The sequence below is a fragment of the Clinocottus analis genome, unplaced genomic scaffold (assembly GCF_023055335.1).
Source record: "Clinocottus analis isolate CAN_PGR_092001 unplaced genomic scaffold, fCliAna1.0.p SCAF_43, whole genome shotgun sequence".
Classification (NCBI taxonomy): Eukaryota; Metazoa; Chordata; class Actinopteri; order Perciformes; family Cottidae; genus Clinocottus; species Clinocottus analis.
Window position 1 is genome coordinate 559,187 of NW_027176187.1, and position 18,736 is coordinate 577,922.

At 42.8% G+C, this 18,736-nt stretch overlaps 1 protein-coding gene across 3 annotated transcripts; it reads right to left on the bottom strand.

The window, feature by feature from the left end:
• Positions 1-749: 749 nt before the first annotated feature.
• Positions 750-13,354, bottom strand: stx12 (syntaxin 12). 3 transcript variants are annotated; one of them, XM_068599157.1, is made up of 10 exons: positions 13,280-13,354; positions 12,577-12,698; positions 9,613-9,682; positions 8,367-8,466; positions 6,379-6,516; positions 6,166-6,209; positions 4,950-5,055; positions 4,774-4,846; positions 1,629-1,711; positions 750-1,545 (listed from the first exon to the last, which is right to left on the bottom strand). In XM_068599157.1, exons 2-10 carry the CDS (start codon positions 12,674-12,676, stop codon positions 1,447-1,449), a joined length of 813 nt encoding a protein of 270 aa, XP_068455258.1. In that variant the 5' UTR covers positions 12,677-12,698; positions 13,280-13,354; the 3' UTR covers positions 750-1,446. The 3 variants fall into 3 exon arrangements, with proteins under 3 accessions (XP_068455258.1, XP_068455260.1, XP_068455259.1); XM_068599159.1 differs by having other exon boundaries at positions 13,284-13,326; XM_068599158.1 differs by lacking the exon at positions 13,280-13,354 and adding an exon at positions 13,071-13,173.
• Positions 13,355-18,736: the final 5,382 nt, after the last annotated feature.

Consider the following 18,736-nt stretch of genomic DNA (forward strand, 5'->3'; position numbering starts at 1 on the left):
ATCATGATGACATCGTTTCAAGTTCTGAGACAGCACTTCCTGCATGGACACGAGGACCAGTTTAACGCTATTTCAGTGTTCAGTAGTTAATCGTTTAAAATATCAGCACAATGTAACGCGTGTTATGTTCCATGAGAAAGTCCAGAGCAGACCACACAGAGATTTATGAATATGGTGATAACTGAATCAATTTCCTTGTGGTATGAAAAGTACAGAATCCAAGTAAGAAGGAAACCAAATTAAGTTGTGAGATTCACACTAAACTAAATGTAATTTGGAAATACACCATCATTTCTATTCATTATGGTAAAGATATTGGACAAAATACTTTGACAAAATAAATTCTCCTTGGAGATTAATAAAGTACTTTTCATTCATTCATATTTCTTTTTTCAACACATTCTTTCAAATTCACAACAAATCTTATTTTCACAGCCCTGCCAATATACTATGATGTTAATCACCAAGATGAGAGCATTTGATCGTTTTAATGCCTAACTCATATCATAAATTGGATCATTTTATAGTTTTCCATGTGTGACTATTAAGAGTAGTGTGACAGCCATTTTATTAAGTAACATACATGTTCCATAAAGTAAGTGTGTGTGTGTGTGTGTGTGTGTGTGTGTGTGTGTGTGTGTGTGTGTGTGTGTGTGTATGTATGTGTGTGTGTGTTATCAAAAGTGATGAAACCGGCTCGAGTAGGACCTCAAGGCCAACATGTAGACACAAAACTGATGACACATCCAGGAGAGCTGAAGCGTTTAAGACATTTATTATGCATACTGGTAAGACTCATAGAAATCAATTTAAAAAGGTTTTCTTTGAAGAGTGGACTTTTACTCTCATAATGTACTTAGCAGAATATATTGCAGCACTTTATAATATTTACAGACATGGATTAGATTCATACTAGTAATCTGTTAGAGCTTTCCTTTTACAACATGTATATTACAGCCATCACTGCCATCAATACCACGACTAATACAAGTCCCATGTAATGTTACTGGGAAGGTCAGGCACTCCCACACTTTACATCCGAAGACGCCAAAACAAGAAACCCACTTTTCTTCTTTTTTTGTTTAACAACCTCTTAAAACCACAGATTCATTTACTTTAACAACTTGTGTTTTTCTCTTCATTTTGCCTGTTCGGAAATCATTCCAAATAACATGTTTTCATTTAGAAATACAGTGACAGCTAGTGTTAGTGCAGTAAACAAGACAAGACATCACCTCAGTCCTTCTTCTACCTTTAAATAGGATTTTAGAAAAACAGGCTTTATCAGTTCAGATGATTATGTTTTCCACACTGACCACCCCACTGCTTAGATCCAATCTGCTGGCCTTGGTGAAGCCTCTTATTCTTGTAATTCCAAGCAGGTACTTGCAGGTGGGAAGGGCAGAGTAAAATATAGTAGTGACACATTGGTTGTGCGGAGTCAACTCACTTGCCAGCAGCAGCTTGCCAAATAATGATGCCGAGTATGACGAGCACAATGGAACCAACCATAGCAAGGATACACATCTTCTTTCGGGACTTTTGCTGCGATAGAAAAGCAGAGACAGAAGGGTTACTGGCAGGACCTTCACTGATTGACAGCACTTAGATGTCGGCTGCAGACTCACCTGGTAGTAGGCGGCTCTCTGGAGCTGCTCTGTTCCTCGCTCTACATGAACCTCAGCATTCTCCACATTTGCCTCAATGCTATCTGCGGGGCAGAACACACGGCAAGCTCAGCTGGGAACTTATGAAGTCACACGCTTAGCATTTATTCTCACCAAATGACGCGTTGCAGCGATTAACAAGGTTATACGGCAGTGTGAGAGTTTCACTCGGATGGCCCTTTGATCGCCGGTTATTGTAAGGGCGGCTGTGGCTCATGGTAGAGAGGGCGGCTGTGGCTTATAGGTAGAGGGGCGGCTGTGGCTTATAGGTAGAGGGGCGGCTGTGGCTCATGGTAGAGAGGGCGGCTCATGGTAGAGGGGGCGGCTGTGGCTTATAGGTAGAGGGGCGGCTGTGGCTCATGGTAGAGAGGGCGGCTGTGGCTTATAGGTAGAGGGGCGGCTGTGGCTTATAGGTAGAGGGGCGGCTGTGGCTTATAGGTAGAGGGGCGGCTGTGGCTTATAGGTAGAGAGGGCGGCTCATGGTAGAGGGGGCGGCTGTGGCTTATAGGTAGAGGGGCGGCTGTGGCTTATAGGTAGAGTGGCGGCTGTGGCTCATGGTAGATGTAGAGGGCGTGGCTGTGGCTCATGGTAGAGGGGGCGGCTGTGGCTCATGGTAGATGTAGAGGGCATGGCTGTGGCTTATAGGTAGAGGGGGCGGCTGTGGCTCATGGTAGATGTAGAGGGCGTGGCTGTGGCTCATGGTAGATGTAGAGGGCGTGGCTGTGGCTCATGGTAGAGGGGGCGGCTGTGGCTTATAGGTAGAGGGGGCGGCTGTGGCTTATAGGTAGAGGGGGCGGCTGTGGCTCATAGTAGATGTAGAGGGCGCGGCTGTGGCTCATGGTAGAGAAGGCGGCTGTGGCTCATGGTAGAGGGGGCGGCTGTGGCTCATGGTAGATGTAGAGGGCGTGGCTGTGGCTCATGGTAGAGAGGGTGGCTCATGGTAGAGGGGGCGGCTGTGGCTTATAGGTAGAGTGGCGGCTGTGGCTCATGGTAGATGTAGAGGGCGTGGCTGTGGCTCATGGTAGAGGAGGCGGCTGTGGCTCATGGTAGAGGGGGCGGCTGTGGCTCATGGTAGATGTAGAGGGCGTGGCTGTGGCTCATGGTAGAGGGGGCGGCTGTGGCTTATGGTAGATGTAGAGGGCGTGGCTGTGGCTCATGGGTAGAGGGTGAATCGTTGTGTCGTGCCATTATTATGCCGTTCAATAAGTAGCGGAGATATTTGAGTATAAAAGTTGAGTTGCGCGCAGAGCGGAGCAGACAGAGGGTACAGGTGCAGCCCGTTGTATCCTCTCGTATGTTACTCTGTGGTCACATTGCTTGCTACAATAACTTAGCACAGAGGTAGCCAACACGGTACCCGAGGGCACCTTGTTGCCCGCAGGGACCACGTGAGTCGCCCGCTAGACGTGTTCTAAAAAAGAAAAAAAATTCATCCAAAAAAAAAACATGTTATCAACCGACCATGGTCGCGTTAAAACTCTGCTCTGTATGCAAGCAGCGGAGTTCCGCCCCCAACACAGGCGCGCACAGAGCACGCATACAGGCGCGCACAGAGCACGCACACGCACGCGCGCACACACACACACACACACACACACAAGGGCGCGCACAGAGTGGAGAGAGAGAGCGCGGCGAAAAATATGTTGCGTGCTTATCAATGGGATTTTCTGCTTTAGGCTAACACTATTGTAAGCTAACACAATTGTAAGCTAACCGCTATCAGTTTTAAAGCCTAACAGTTCATGTATGTGCGGGTCAAGACAACAGGCTGCAGCCTGGAGCTCCATGAACAACGTTTCTGACTATATCGAGTCTCTGGGCGCAAGAAGAAATGCTGATTTTAAAAGTTCACCATGCGCCGTTAACAGGCTGCTGCGCATGCGCGACTCGCCGATTCTTGGCATTTTGCCAAAAGCCGATCCTCATGAGATCTCCGTGAGGTTTTTCTGCTGTTGCGTCTTTCATCAGGAAACAGAGCTCAGCTCATTCAGCATGAATTGAGAGTCCGTATCAAATCTACAACCCCGTTTATAAAAGATGTGTAGAGGAAAGCAGCTCATTAAGCAACTGATGCAACCTGATGCTCAACAAATAGCTTATTGTTTTCCACAATAAGCTATTTAGTAGTACTAAATATTAGTTATTTTTTGCACGGATATAACTTTATTTAAATTTTTCTAACAGTGATAAAACATTTTTTTTCCTACCATCATTGTTGTGGAAATTGGTCATAATTACTGTGAGAAATAATTAACATTGATATGTGATCAGACAGTTCACATATAATATAATTAAAAGGTGATCTGGGAAACTTTGTTGTTCAGGAAGTTTGTATCAAACAAGTAGCCCTTCAGATTATTTTGTATCTCAAAGTAGCTCTCGGTTTCTAAAAGGTTGGTAACCCCTGACTTAGCAGCAAGGCTAGCTCGCTAGCTAGTCATTCATTTCTCGTGTTTGAGCCGCGCTGTTGGGTTAGTGTTGCAGTGCTGCTGGAATTTAGGCTTCAATATATAATTAACAACTTCTGTTAAGGTAAAGTGCAGTATCTGGTGTGTAGGTGTGTGTGTGTGTGTGTGTGTGTGTGTGTGTGTGTGTGTGTGTGTGCGCGCGCGCGCGCGTCTCAGTGTGTGTCTGTGAAAATGTGTTTGTGCGTGTCTGAGTGTGTGTGTGTGTGCGCAGAGTGTAGACAACAACTTCTGACTTTCCTGTTAAGTTTTTGGATTTGTATTTCTTTATTTTTTATAAATTCTTTATTGTTAAGATTGTTCGCAATGTGAATGTGCACTGTCAGTTCTGTTTTAGTAATACAAGGTGGCAAATTAATGCTTTTTGAGAAAAAAATATTTTTTATGAAATTAATAGAAAAAATAATCAACCGATTAATCAATTATTAAAATAATCGTGAATTGCAGCCCTCGTTGTTTCCTGTTAATTCGATGTTGGCATACAAGGAAGTGTGATAAAATATGTTCCAGATGAATAGCATCTCAAATAGCTACAAAGCGCAGGAGTAGATTCAGTCAAGCTGATGCTGGTGTGCCGATTGAATAGTGAACAGCTGGAGCGTCCGAGACCAGTCCACTGTGCCCTGAGAACAACTACTCACCAATCATCTCTCCCTGATCGTGGATCATCACTGCCAGGTCCTTGAAGATTTGGTTTACATCCAAAATGTCCGACTGAAACACACAAACAAACAGACGCGCTACAATCAGTTGTGGCAGCTGTGTGGAGGTCCTGGTATGAATGGATTCATATTAGGAATAGTAAGCTGATGCTGACCTCCAGCTGTCGGATGTTGGTTTCTCGGTCCTTGATGAGCTCCAGGTCCTCCTCTGTGATGGCCACCTCCTCTGTCTGGGTGGTCATCTGACCCCAGTCCTCCTGGCTTTACACAAACAGGACATTTCTTTTGAAAAAGGCATGTGGAAATAATGAGTGTGAGGTTAAACTAAGGCAGAGTTTCCTCTTGCTGTGGTAGTTTTATACTGTGGACTTTTATATTTCTTATCCATTGTATCAACTGTACCAATGTAGGAAACAACACCGTTTCCAACTGACACTTTAACGCCTACAATCACAGTCCATTTGTGTTGTACGGAAGAAATGATAAGATACATATGTATTTATTGTCATAATTTAATGAAAAGGCATTTGTTCAAGGAACAATAATTTAGTTTGTTGTGTATTTTTACTGTGACATCCCGTGCCACATTCAAATTTAATCGCATATCACAAAGTGACTTTATCAGTGTTGAAAGTGTGGCTACTACTGCCGTAGGACATCGCAATATATAGCTTTAGTTTATCACGCTGTCTCCTCCAAAACACTTGAGTTGGTTAGTGTGTTAAACTGATTGGCTGATATCAAGCAACCAGTGTGCTCTCGTCGTTATGGTGACAAAACCAGCATTTACGTCTTTACGTAAAAAAACCCATTCAAGTTAAGAGGACAATTTCTCGCTGTTTTTGGCATTTTGCAGGAAAACGGTTGGTTGAAACTCTTAGAAAAATCATAGCTCACGATTCCCAACCCCATGCGGTTGAAGCCACACTTAAGCAGCATCTCTGACCCTATGCTGCTGAAGCCACACTTAATGACTGCCATTCGTTGTCAAGAGGAGATGCAAACACATACAATCAACACTCAATCTGTCTAATAACAGCAGAATTTGATTTGTTCATATTTTTGGCAGTCAAACACAGATATCAAGTGAAATGATGATTCTGCCATGTGGTTTTTTGAAATAAAAAGGACTACTGGAGATTTGTGAGAAAAATGTCAACTACAATAGAAAAATGTGAGGTTATATATTTTTGACAATTGCATCCTCTGACTAAATGAGAAAGAACCAGCATTTGGTTATTTATCCAATCATTTATTTCATAATGTCTTTATTCACGTCATTTGTCTTGAGGACTTTAAGTCTCAATAATACACCATGCAAAGGGCCGCTGCCTAACAAGAGGCAAGCCTGAATGGATGATAGTCACTTACTTATCAAAAGAAACAAGCTTTTCATCCCGAGAACCGTCTTCAGTCTGTGGGAGAGGGAAAAATCCACTATTGCCAAAGTCAAGTTAGCAGAACACAGATTTGCAAGACATGATTCACATGAATGACACATTTCTTCACTTCCGTCATCAGTGCGGTGAGGAGAGTTCTTTAGCTTTCCTCCTGTCGTATGAAACCACCGCCAACTCTACTTACTGATAGGCGGGATCCAGCCCTCGCTCTGGCCACCGACTCTTTCTCCTTCTCCGCTGCCCGCCGCTGGACTGCTTGGAAGTTGTTTAGAGCTGCTGAGAAATCATTCACCAGCCGCTCCCTCTGGATCTTCTGCTGCCTCTGGACACCATGGAGCAGAGGGAGACAGATGGGAGGAAACCAAGTACAAAGACAAGAACGAATCAGAGATAAAACGCTCACATTTCAGACATTCTGATCAATTTTACCATTGCAATTAAATCCGGCTTTTGGAGATACTGTGGTGGAAATAATTTCAAAAGTACTTTTGGTTTTCTTTCAGTCCATTATAACCGGGATTATAAAAATATTTCAAATCAAACAAGCAGTTGAGGCAAAAGACAACTCTGAATAGACTAATAACCATGTAGGATCCTCAAAATTGCCACTAAGAAACAAATTGAGAGATTTTAAACTTCACATTCATTTCTGAATGCATGTTATCAAGAATGGAAGATTTGGAATGACAGAATTAGGATTATCGTGATGCTTTCCATCTGAGCAGACGTCTCCTACCCCATGAGCCACTGCGTTTAATTCATTGTTTCTCAGTTTGTGGTAAAGGTGCTGAATGTATCATTTAGAACAACTAGAAAATTTCGCAAGAAATTTTGAAAGTGTGGCTACTACTGCCGTAAGACGTCGCAATATATAGCTTTTGTTTATGGCGCCCGTCTCTCCTCCAAAGCACTTGAGTTGGTTTGTGTGTTAAACTGATTGGCTGATATGAAGCACCTGTGTGCTCTCGTCGTCATGGTGACCAAGAGTAAGCAGGTTGATTAAAGGCAGACTGGCCTGTGGACTTAAGTAAGAACATTAATTATTTAATTTAAAAAATCCTCATTTGAGCTTTATGTTAAGATACAGTTAATTCACAGGGCTTTTATTTTGGTAGGAGAGAGAGAGAGAGAGAGAGAGAGAGAGAGAGAGAGAGAGAGAGAGAGAGAGAGATATCTTAGTAGTGGTAGTTGTATGATTGGCAGTAGTAATAGGCCGTGTCTACTACCGCCACACTGACAAAACCAGCAGAATTCAGTGCACTGAAAGTACCCGGATGACGCACTGCAAACGGTCAGAAAATGTAGTGTAAAGCAATGGACACTACTCGCACTGAACGAGCGCCATCTTGGCTACGTAGCGGAAGAGGAGGAGCTCTTCATTAATTTATTTATATCCTCCTGCCGCGATTGTGCAGGTGTTGCAGTTTCCACATGGGATAGAGAAAGGGGAACACAAGGGACAAGAAGAGGGCAAGAAGGTGGTTCATTTTGTCAGTTTTAGTTTTGCGGTTATCGCGAGCAGATTTGCGGATGTCACTTCCGCCAAGTGGTTACGTAAGTGTTCCATTTGATACAGCGCTTATCAGCAACACTACAGATGTTAGTGCACTGTGTTATAGTGCACTGTATTGCAGTGTACTTAAAGTGTTCGGTAGTAGACACGGCCATAGTCAAAATGTTAGCAGCAGTAGTCAGGCAAGAGGACAGACAGAGAGACAGAAGTCATTTGCGTTGTGTGTGCGTCTGTAAGTGTCTGTGTGTCTGTTAAACTGCCCTAACGAGAACACCTGTGGGTTGCTAGATCAAAGGTTGCCATAGTGATACAGGTGTGTGTGTGTGTGTTGAGGAGTGCAGGCGTGTGACTAAAGTTCCCTTGAGAACCAGACATTTCTAGACACAACTACAGCTGCATAACTGTGTTGTACTACCTCGCTAACCTAACCTGAACTTCACTAAACATGAAAAGCATCGACAGAAATTTTAGATTTATATTTTCATCTGTCAGGACCAGTCCTTTAAGACACGACAGAGAACCTTTTATTGATGCATTTAAACAACCATCTACATGTTCTTATCATAAGCTCCCAATCCCACACTTTAACTCAATCATCACTTTATTATAATGTAGTGTATTATGAGGTATTCTATCAACAGATGTAGGCTGATACCTACTTGCTCTGAGGGTGATGTGGGCAAAGGGATTGAGCCCAACTCCTTCAGGTGCTTGTTGGTTTCTTTTGCCAGTTGGTTGGTATAATGCTGTATCTGCTGCCTGTGGAAACAACAACAGTTTAGAATGGCTCCAAACTACCGACAATCAGCCACTAATCTGCGTACAAGCTGCCACGGGGAGAAAGTGGAGGGAACCCACACCGCCACGGGGAGAAGGTAGAACTCATGGATGTGATAAGTTGAAAGATGATTTGAAATCTGGAGTCGATTACTCCAGTCTTGATCCTTTGACAGGCTGTGGCAAACTAAAAACTCATCTTTTTCGACTATACCTTGAATAAAGACAATAACAGCAGCACTTAGACAGCACTTCGATGGCTCTTACTGAAATGCACTTATTGTAAGTCGCTTTGGATAAAAACATCAGCTAAATGACATGTAATGTAATGTCGTGCACTGTGTCGCTGATAAGCGCTGTATCCTTTCTGAGTGTCATTTCTGGTTTCATAGCATAATACCGCTGTTTTTAAAAGCCACAGCAGAAACACAAACAATGGATCCTGTTGAAGAACGTTTGGCTGAAGAGGTCCACAAATATGAGCATTTATAAAACCCGTCTGACAGAGTATGATGCACGCAGATGGAGGTGAATTCCTGGAGGGAGATATTGGTGAACGTCGGTGTGCAGGTCCACTCTAAACATCCGTTGCGCCACCTGCTGTTCTGGAGTGTGGAAAAGGCGGGAACTATAAACCAAAACGAGTCTGTCAATCCGACTACGTGGCCAGCCGCAATTGTAGTTTCAGAAGTGTAATTCAGCCTTTAGGAAGACATACTGAAGGTCCTTCCTCCCCGCTGCTGTCAGGCTGCACAATAAGCTAAGCGCCCCGTAGACCACAATTCACTGTAAAACACTTCAACACTGTGAACACTTTAACCTCACCTGGTGCAATACTTTTTTATGCTTTTACACTTTAAACACATTTTTACTATTTATTCTTATTCTATCTGTACATTTTATATTTTTGTTTCCTACTGTTTAATTTAGTTGAATTGTGTTCTGCTGTTTATTTATATTACTTATCTCTACTTTGGATTTCTGTGAATAAGGGCTGCTGTAATCCTGTAATTTCCTCACGGAGGGACTAATAAAAGGACTATCTTATCTCTTATCTTATCTCTTAAGTGATGCATCTGTGTGAGAGGAAACACTGGAGGAATTACTGGAGAGAAGGTGGATACATACAGGCGATCCTGGAGTTCACTGCTGTCCTGACTGGTCCCCAGCTGGGTCACGATGCTCTTGATCTGAGCAGCTGTCAAGAGAACAAAACAGTGATAAGTCTCAATTTTGTGTCTTCTATGTATATCAGTGGCGGGGTGGACTGCTGTCAGGGCTCGCTAAGCCTTCTCTGCTGGCCTAAACACAATCACAAAGTTATATCTATTTTATAATGTAATTGTTTTTCACAAATACACTACATGTATTACAATTATTTTTCCCTATTAGCTTCTCATTTTCTCATGTGAGCGCTCCTGTCTTGTCTGTTCTTCAGCTTAGGCCTGCAGCTCGGCCCGTTAGCTGGTTACGTAGCTCATCCAATCACATTTCACCTATTGTTTCTTTAGGAAAGAATAGTGCGTTAAACAGCCAGCACAGGACCCACGTGACCATTAATATGCGCTGTCATTGGTCAGTATGCCAGTACACACTCAACTCAACTCTGATAAACTTTACAACTGCTAAACTTTTTCTCAAGGAGAGCGGATGGACTTTGTCTTTAGTGAACAGCATCTGGTAAGTTTACTGCTTTTTGTGTTTTTTCATCTGCGGTGGCGTTGTGTTGATATGGTGCTATTTTTACGGGGTTGGGCAAGGATTTTGCATATTTTTTAGTATTAATACTAAAATAGCACAGATCAGAGCGCAGTAACTGCTCCAATCCCTCATGTTGCTGCATGCAGCGGGGCTTAACACCTCAAAACCTGATCCCAGAGAGTTGTCAAACTCTGGTAACTGACTCTGAACTTAACCAAAATGTCTGGTTTTCTTTCACACAACTTAAGTCTCCTTCACGCCATTTCATTTCCTCATGGTTCAGTCTCTAATTGAAGACTGACATTTTTAAGTCTTTGTTGGATATTATTAGTTTGTTACCCGGGAAATCTAAAATAACTGCTTTTATGTGTTGCCAGTCATTTCTTTGAACAGTGCTTTTTTTGCCTCAGTCAGCCTCAGCTCAGAATAAAACCTCTGAAGGTCCTTTTTGCAAGTGGAACTTTCTGTAATAGCATGATGCTGTGACTCTTGCACACAGCTGTCACTGATGGAACATCGTGTCTATAATATTGAAGTCTATATTTTAATATGCTGCTTCAATTATGATTGATGTTGATGCAGAAAAAATAATGTAAGATTGTTTTTCTTCTTTCATGGGCTTTTGGGGTATAAAAAAAGCATATAAAAAAAAAATATATATTAATTTCCAAAACACATTCCTCCATCGGGCTCAGCCTTAGAGATAGAGTAATCGTGTGTTCACACAGAAAGCAATGCGAAATATTTGGGAGAGTAGATTACATGTAAAGTTAATGCTCAGATGAGAATGGTTGCAAAAAAGCTAATTTACGCCGGGCGGCGCGAATGACGTGGAAAAGCGTTGCGAATATTCGCTTTTTTTGCCAGAGTTGAAATATTTCAACTTTGCCGAAAAATTCGCCCGACGCTTAGTTGCGAAAGCCAATCAGCGTGAAGAAGCTCCGCCCGACGTCACTGCCGTCCTGCCGTAGCAGAATTCAACTGGCTGCTGGTCCGCCTGAAGGAGCGCTGGAAGCAGCCGTCATCTAGACACAGTTCCTGGAGGAGTCGGAGCTGTGTGCAGCTACGGATAATATTATGGACCCAGACACGGGGCCTGATGATCCGACATTTGTGGTATTTCCACAACAAGTATAACGCAGAAATAGTTGTTAATGTCCCATAGTCGATAGCGGAAATGAAAACTGTTTTACAAGATTGTGACCAGGTCAGTTTAGGTTAGCTAGTGAGGCTATGTGCTGGTAACTAAGGGTAACAGGGCTCAAGCCGCACCCCCTTTCCGTTGCAACTGGTTGCAAAAAGCGAATTAACCACAAAGTGTCGAGTGAGTAAAATCAGATGAAAAAGCGTTGCGAAAATTCACAACGCTTTTGGTGTGAACACCAAAAGAAGCTCGGACATCAGGAGGGAACTTGGAGTTGAGCCGCTACTCCTTCATGTCTGAAGGAGTTAGCTGAAGTGATTCAGCATCTCATCAGGATGCGTCCTGGACGCCTGCCATCACAGGTGTTCCGAGCACGTCGAACTGGGAAGAGGCCCCGAGGAAGACCCAGGACACGCTGAAGGGATTATATCTTTCGGCTGGCCTGGGAATGCCTCTGGGTCCCCCAGATGAAAATGTATGGATGATTGAGATTATCTGCAGTCGCTGACATGTTGTGTATTATAGGAAAGGGTGCAACAATAAATAAAGAGTTCCTTACCCTCTTGCTCTCACCAACACATACACAAAGAGCAGAAGCTCATTTTATGTCACACAGTTTCTGTTTAGTTGGAATGCCATTATTTTACTGAATAGGTTCACGTCTATCTAAAAACAATACCAACATGCTCAAATGTGCATTGCAAAAATTTAAGCTAGGTTAGGTAATGTAGTTTAGAAACCTTTTTGGTTTGGCTATATTTATTACTGATATTTTAAAAACCTAATTCACTCTTTTCGGTCAATCTTACCAACCCCAAATTTAAGGCAGTCACACGTGTGTCCCCATCAATACATGACAGGAGGTCAACCACTGCTATTTTTGCCATTTCCAGGCACAGTTTTTTTAACAAAATTCTCCTAGATATTTTAACAGATCAACATTGGTCAGTGCTTTCTTCAGACCTTTGTTCTGCTAAGTTGTTGTGGAACTTCAATGGTGGCAAAAAAAATATCCTTTCAACAAAAAACAGGAAGTAGTTGTAAATTGAATGTACATAATCCAAGTTTCTCATCCTTGATAATAGTTTATGTGTGAATACATCGACAGGTATGACATGGCTTGTACTTTGATGTTTTTGATAGCTTTTTCCTGCATGGTATAACAACTACTCAAAATAATTACATTTATGCATACTATGCATGGTAAGCTTTGATATGCCTCACTGGAACTAATGATCAGCACTCACTGTTCTGTGTGATCTTCTGGATGTTGGAGCTACAGGTCTGTATGAGGGCGTTGAAGTCCCGTGGGACCGGGCGGTAGCTCTCTGCTTTGCCGTACGACATTCTGCCAGAGCGCGGACGTTGACTGCAGAAAGAGGGAAACAGTGTGGAAGTTAGACGCCATCCAAAAGGGGGTATATGTTCTGTAACATTTTAATTAGCAAGACAATGACAGCGTGAGCCCAAGATTGATCCCCTCACACAGTTCGTTTACAGTTCCAGAATAACTTTGTTTTACTGGCACGAGAGATTCAGCTTGTCAACTGTTAGTTTGCCAAAAACGTAGCTTACCAACAACTTAGCTTACCAACAACGTAGCTTACCAACAACTTAGCTTCCCAACAACTTAGCTTCCCAACAACTTAGCTTCCCAACGTTGAATCAAAAAACATGTGACGTTAACGTTAGGTCAAGTGATTATATGCGACCTACATAGTGAGTGAGTGAGTTACCACACCTGTCTATATTGCTCTGTTTATTTCCCCCAATTGACGGGAAGCTAGGACGCCAATACGGTCAGCTGTTAGCTCTCTAGCTAACTGTCAGCTTCCAGGTGTTCAGGATAAACAGCTACCCTAGACCGCTACGCGTATTCTTCAGCAATACAAACCTAGGGACAACGAGAGAAAATCGTTGTGTTTGAGGAAAACAACGTGACATTAATACTTGCTTATTTGGAAGATATTGATTCGTCCTGCCGTCAAGAAACTGCTTTTTCCTGATCCGTGACGTAATCGCGTGATGACGTCACGCGCGCGACGGCTTCTTTTCTTCTTCTTCTTCTTTAAGGTTTATTGGCGGTTGGCAAACAACTGATTGGTGCATTACCGCCACCATCTGGTATGGAGTGTGGATCAGGATGTCTAGCATTTGCCCTATCAAAAAATAACTCTACTAAATAAAATAACGATAAACAAAACAACCAACATCAACCAAAATACAAATAAATTTGAATTTGGCAAATGATGCGATTAATTGCAGCAAAAATTTGCAATTCATCAGTTATTTTTTTCAACTTTGCCCAGCACTTTTATTTATTTTATATAGTGATGTCTGGGGAGGACGGGATCGTAAGGTGAGGCGTTGGTGCGCAAACTAAGACGTCCGACGAGGGTTTCTTTAACTCAAAGTTTCTGCATTTAGATTATTCATAACAAAAAGTTAAACATGACTCCAACTAAAGTCGTTTTAAAAAACAAACATAAGTGCTTCAGTCTTCTCCTGGTTCATTGTCATTAACATAATATCAGAACTCTCTTTCGCTCCTGTCCTGTCTTCTCCCTCACGCCAGCTCCTGGCAGGCTCATCAGCCTCATCCCTTTCAGCTTGCAGCAGCCTTGGCCTGCCTGCACTTCTGAGTGGGAATTGTAGTTTTTTCACTTGTGGTTGTAGTCCCTGCTGCAACCACCGGGAACGAATGTACCTCCCATTAATCACCATTCCTCTTATGACATCACTATATATATGTATTTATTTATTAAGGACTGAAGCAGACTTTGTCCATATATATATATATATATATATATATATATATATATATATATATATATATATATATATATATATATATATATATATATATATATATATATAGTGATGTCATAAGAGGAATGGTCAACAAACCAAACCATAACTACCCAACCAAAACAAACCAACCAACCAAAATGAATAAATAAACCCAGGGTGCATATTCTCTCCATAATCCTTGTTATCCTAAAATACTGCAGTAGTGCTTCATAGCATCCACTCAAAATACTTTGCAGAACGCACTTCATATCCAACCGAGGCCTCCAACTAAATGTCTCCTTTCATTCTCATACCTCTGACAGTGTAGAATAATGTGTTGTTTTTTCCTGCTCACAATAGTCACATCTGCCCGTTTTGTGTTTCCCTAATTTCTGCAGCATGCCGTTCAGCCCAATGTGTCCAAATCGCAGCCTTGAAATGACGGTTTCATCTCTCCTGTTCCCTACTGCCCATCTCATTTCCCCCACTTTCCTCTGGTCTGTAAAACCATTGCCCTTTTCTGTCCTTTTGCCACTCTATCCACCATTTCATTTCCCTCAACCCCCATATGTGCAGGAACCCATAAGAACACTACTGTCATATCCATCGTTTGAATTCTGTATAGTGTTTGCTGCATTTCAATGAGGATGTCTGGTGTATGTAGTGGTACGTGTCGAATAACTTTAGGAGATTGTCTTGACTTCGGCTATCTTTATTAGCTCAACATACTCGTACATAACACCGAGACTGACGTGACATGTTCATACCATAGCGAGCACTGACGAGAGACTAAACACACCTGCCCTCTGATATCCATACATTAGATTACTCCGCTCGGTATACTAGTCAAATAGTCCCATTACATTACATCACCCTTTCTTTGAGTCTTTTGCTGCAAAAAGGCATAATATTATCTGTCAACATCTTCTGCATGACTAACTGTTCTTTGTAAAACTCCAAACTATAACAAATGTTCTATTAAATAACACAGTTTCATAACATACATTTACTGTACTTTCAAAATCTCTTCAGGATTTAAACTTAACAGTTTTATTATTATTATTTTTATTATTAATAAAACAGTTATTTAACATGAACCTGAACTATTGGGATCTGGGTGGACTACCAGTCACCAACATAGCTGCAGTGGATTATTCTGCCACATTATGCAGTCTACGTCCTAACTACCGAACATATTCTCCATATCGGTCGGGTGGTTCTACAACTCTGCCGCTGGTGGTTGTGCGTGTTGAAGTCTGTGTCCTAGTATCTTCAGATGTGACTGGAGATGTTTCTGCATCAGAACCAGATGAGCTCAAGTCTCCATCATGACCTTGGAGTGTCAGATTGCTTAAAGACTGTAGCAGACTTTGTCCAGCCTCTTTCATCATCCAGTTTTACAGAGACGCTGGTTCCAGGCTGAAGGTCTGGTAGAGTTCTGACGCTATTCCTGTCGTTGTAGGCCCGTCTGTAGCTCTGTTTTATCCTGTCATCGCTCAGTCAAACTTTGTAGAGGTCCGGCCATCTAGGTTGTAGATTAGCCTCCAGTGTAGGAACTGTGGTACGGATCTGCCATACAAGCGTGAGTTGAGCTGGGCTCACACCTGTGGCTTGAAGCGGGGTCGCTCTGAAGACCAAAAGGGCTAAGGACGGGTCAAGTTGTTTCAGGATTCGTTTGGCTGTCTGTACAGCTCTTTCTGCCTCACCATTTGCTTGAGGGTAGTGAGGGCTGGGAGTGATCAGTCTGAAATCATACTCCTTGGAGAACTGCATGAAAGCTCTGCCTGAAAATTGGGGACCATTGTTCGTGACAAGTTCATTTGGGCACCCCCATCGAGCAAAGATGTTCTTCAGCTTAGCTCTTGTGGTTTCACCTGACATGTCATTGAGGTAGGCTATTTCTATATATTGTGAAAAATAGTCTACAACTCCCAAGTAGTTCTGTTTGTTCAGCTCACATATGTCGGCTGCTACTCTTTCCCGTAGGCGACTGGGTAGTGATCAGAGGTTCTTTCTTCTGGGTCGGCTTGGACTCCTGACAGTCCTTGCATGTGCTGACAGCATCCTGGATGTGCTTGCTTACTCCAGGCCACCACACACTACATCTAGCCTGCTCCCGGCACTTGACTATGCCTTGGTGTCCATCATGTATGCGCTGTAATATCTCAGACCTCATCATTCGTGGCACTACTATTCTATCATCATATAACACTAGTCCTTCTGAAACTGTGAGGTGATGTCTGGAAGTGTAGTAGTCTTTTACCTTGTCAGGTACCTTAACAGCATACCTGGGCCATCCTGAGATCACGTAGTGTTGAACCATCTGTAGTTCTGCGTCCTGTAAGGTCTGCTGTTTGACTATATCAAGCTTGGTGGGTGAAATTGGCCATGCCTCTTGGATTGCTTTCTCATAGGCTTCTATTTCACTGGTTAGCTCTGTGATTTCCTGTATGACAGTAGCCTGGGGATGTCTCGACAGCGTATTTGCTATGATGAGCTGTTTGCCCGGCACATACACGGCTGTAGGGTTGTAGCCCATCATACGTAGTAAAAGTCGCTGACACCTCATAGGAACTGTGTCTAGATCTTTACAGTTTATCAAGGGAATAAGTGGCTTGTGATCACTCTGTAGAGTAAAGGAATCTAATCCATACAGGTACCTGGAAAACTTCTCACAGGCCCACACTGCAGCGAGGCACTCTTTTTCAATTTGTGCATAGCGCTGCTCGGCATCAGTGAGTGTTCTTGAACAAAAAGCTACAGGTTTTAACTGTCCATCATGTTTCTGTAGCAGGACTCTACCTAAGCCATAATGGTAGGCTTACTCACATCATAGAATGCTAGGACAGGTGACTCTGTGATGAGTTGTTTCACCTTCTTGAAGGCCTCCTCCGGCACTGCTCTCTATGCCCATGTCATGTCGTTTTTGAGTAAGTCGTTGAGGGGTTTGGTGACCTCAGAGAGGTTTGGCAGGTACCTGCCTAGGTAGTGTACCATACCCAGAATCCTTCTCAGATCAGTAACATTGTTTGGTGGCTCAAGCTGAGTGATAGCCTTGACCTTAGCCTCATCTGGACGAATGCCATGCTCATCAATGTAGTGTCCAAGGTATTTGAGTTGTCGCTGACGCAGGAGACACTTGTCATGGTTTAACTTCAAACCAGCCTTCTCCAGCATGTAAAGAGTCTTTTGTAGTCTCACTTCAAAGACTTCCTCTGTATCTGAGTAAGTAAGGATTTCGTCCATGTAAACCGCCAGGCCTTCTTGGTCTTTCAAGAGCTCGGCCATTTCACGTTGAAAGATTTCTGGTGCACTTGTGATCCCAAATGTCAGTCTATTAAAGAAATACCTTCCATAGGAAGTGAAGGTAGTGAGTTTGGCACTCTCTCTGTCTAGTGGTATCTGCCAGAAACCACTTGCTGTGTCTAAAAGGGAAAACACTCTTGCGCCTGTGAGTTTAGGTAGGATGTCATCTATTGTGAGCAGAATAAACTTCTCTCTCTTCATGGCTTTGTCCAGGCATTTTAGATCAACGCAAATCCTCAGCTGCTCTTTGTTCTTCTTGGGTACAGCAACCATTGGAGCACACCACTCTGTAGGCTCCTTGATTGGCTCTATCACACCACTGGCTACCATGTGGTCCAGTTCTTTTTTCACTTTAGAGAGCATGGGTACTGACACACGCCTTGACGTAGTCACGCTCTAAAGTACAGCATCCTCCTGCAGTCTGATTTTGATGGGCCCTTGATCATGTTTACTTTAAACCTAACCGTTTGCTTTTTCCATTCTGTGATAGCTGTGAAGTAACCCTTGCAGTTCACTGTACCTCCTGGGCTGCCTAATTTGGTTACACCAGTTCTCAGTCGTGGTTTATTCCTCAGCATGTCAAAAGTCTTTTCTGAAATGACACTTAAATCGGCCCCTGTGTACTGTCTGAATGATTGTTCTGTAAGCTATCAAATGATGAGTCGGAACAAATGATTGCCCTCACTCGTGTCCTCTCTCAGCTGTAGTGCAAACTTTATTGCCAGCATTTCCCTTGTATACACCGATACTCCCTCTGTAATCATTTTACCTATTTTTAAGTTAAATTCTGGCACTATAACTGCTATTCCTTTACTGAACTCCCTCATGCACCTGTTTACACCTGGACATAACTGTGGTAACTATCTATGTACCTCTGACTTGTCTGCACATTTGACGAACCCCTCTATCCCTGTTCTTTTTAAGTAATGCCAAGTTTACTGTTGCCTCAGGAAGTATCCACAGTGCAATTGCCGGCAATGGAGTTGTTGGACTGAAGTGTAATTTATCAATGTTCAGTTTTTTTTACTTTCTGTGCTGCTGTCCAGAGCTTCTTGTCTCCTCCTCTCATTTTCCCAGCAGGATAGTGATGTTTCCTGACTTGGATGGCCTTCACTGTGGCGCTGAAGATTAGCCCAAAAGGTTAATGCGATGCGCTGTCCGTAGCATTTCACATGTTTCCACCTGTAGTGCTGCCCAAAGCCAAAAATGTAAAGTGTTTTACTATTTTCAATTGTTTTAGTTTTACATCAATACCAATTTGTCTCCGTGTAAAGAACATTGTTTAAGTTTTATCTGCTGAGAATGTAAAAA

Coding starts and splice junctions, on each gene's coding strand:
- stx12 (XM_068599157.1), bottom strand. CDS start 12,676: ATGTCGTACGGCAAAGCAGAGAGCTACCGCCCGGTCCCACGGGACTTC. Junction 6,517..8,366: donor CCACATCACCCTCAGAGCAA/GTAGGTATCAGC, acceptor CATGGTGTCCAG/AGGCAGCAGAAGATCCAGAG. Junction 1,712..4,773: donor CGATCAGGGAGAGATGATTG/GTGAGTAGTTGT, acceptor TCTGCCCCGCAG/ATAGCATTGAGGCAAATGTG.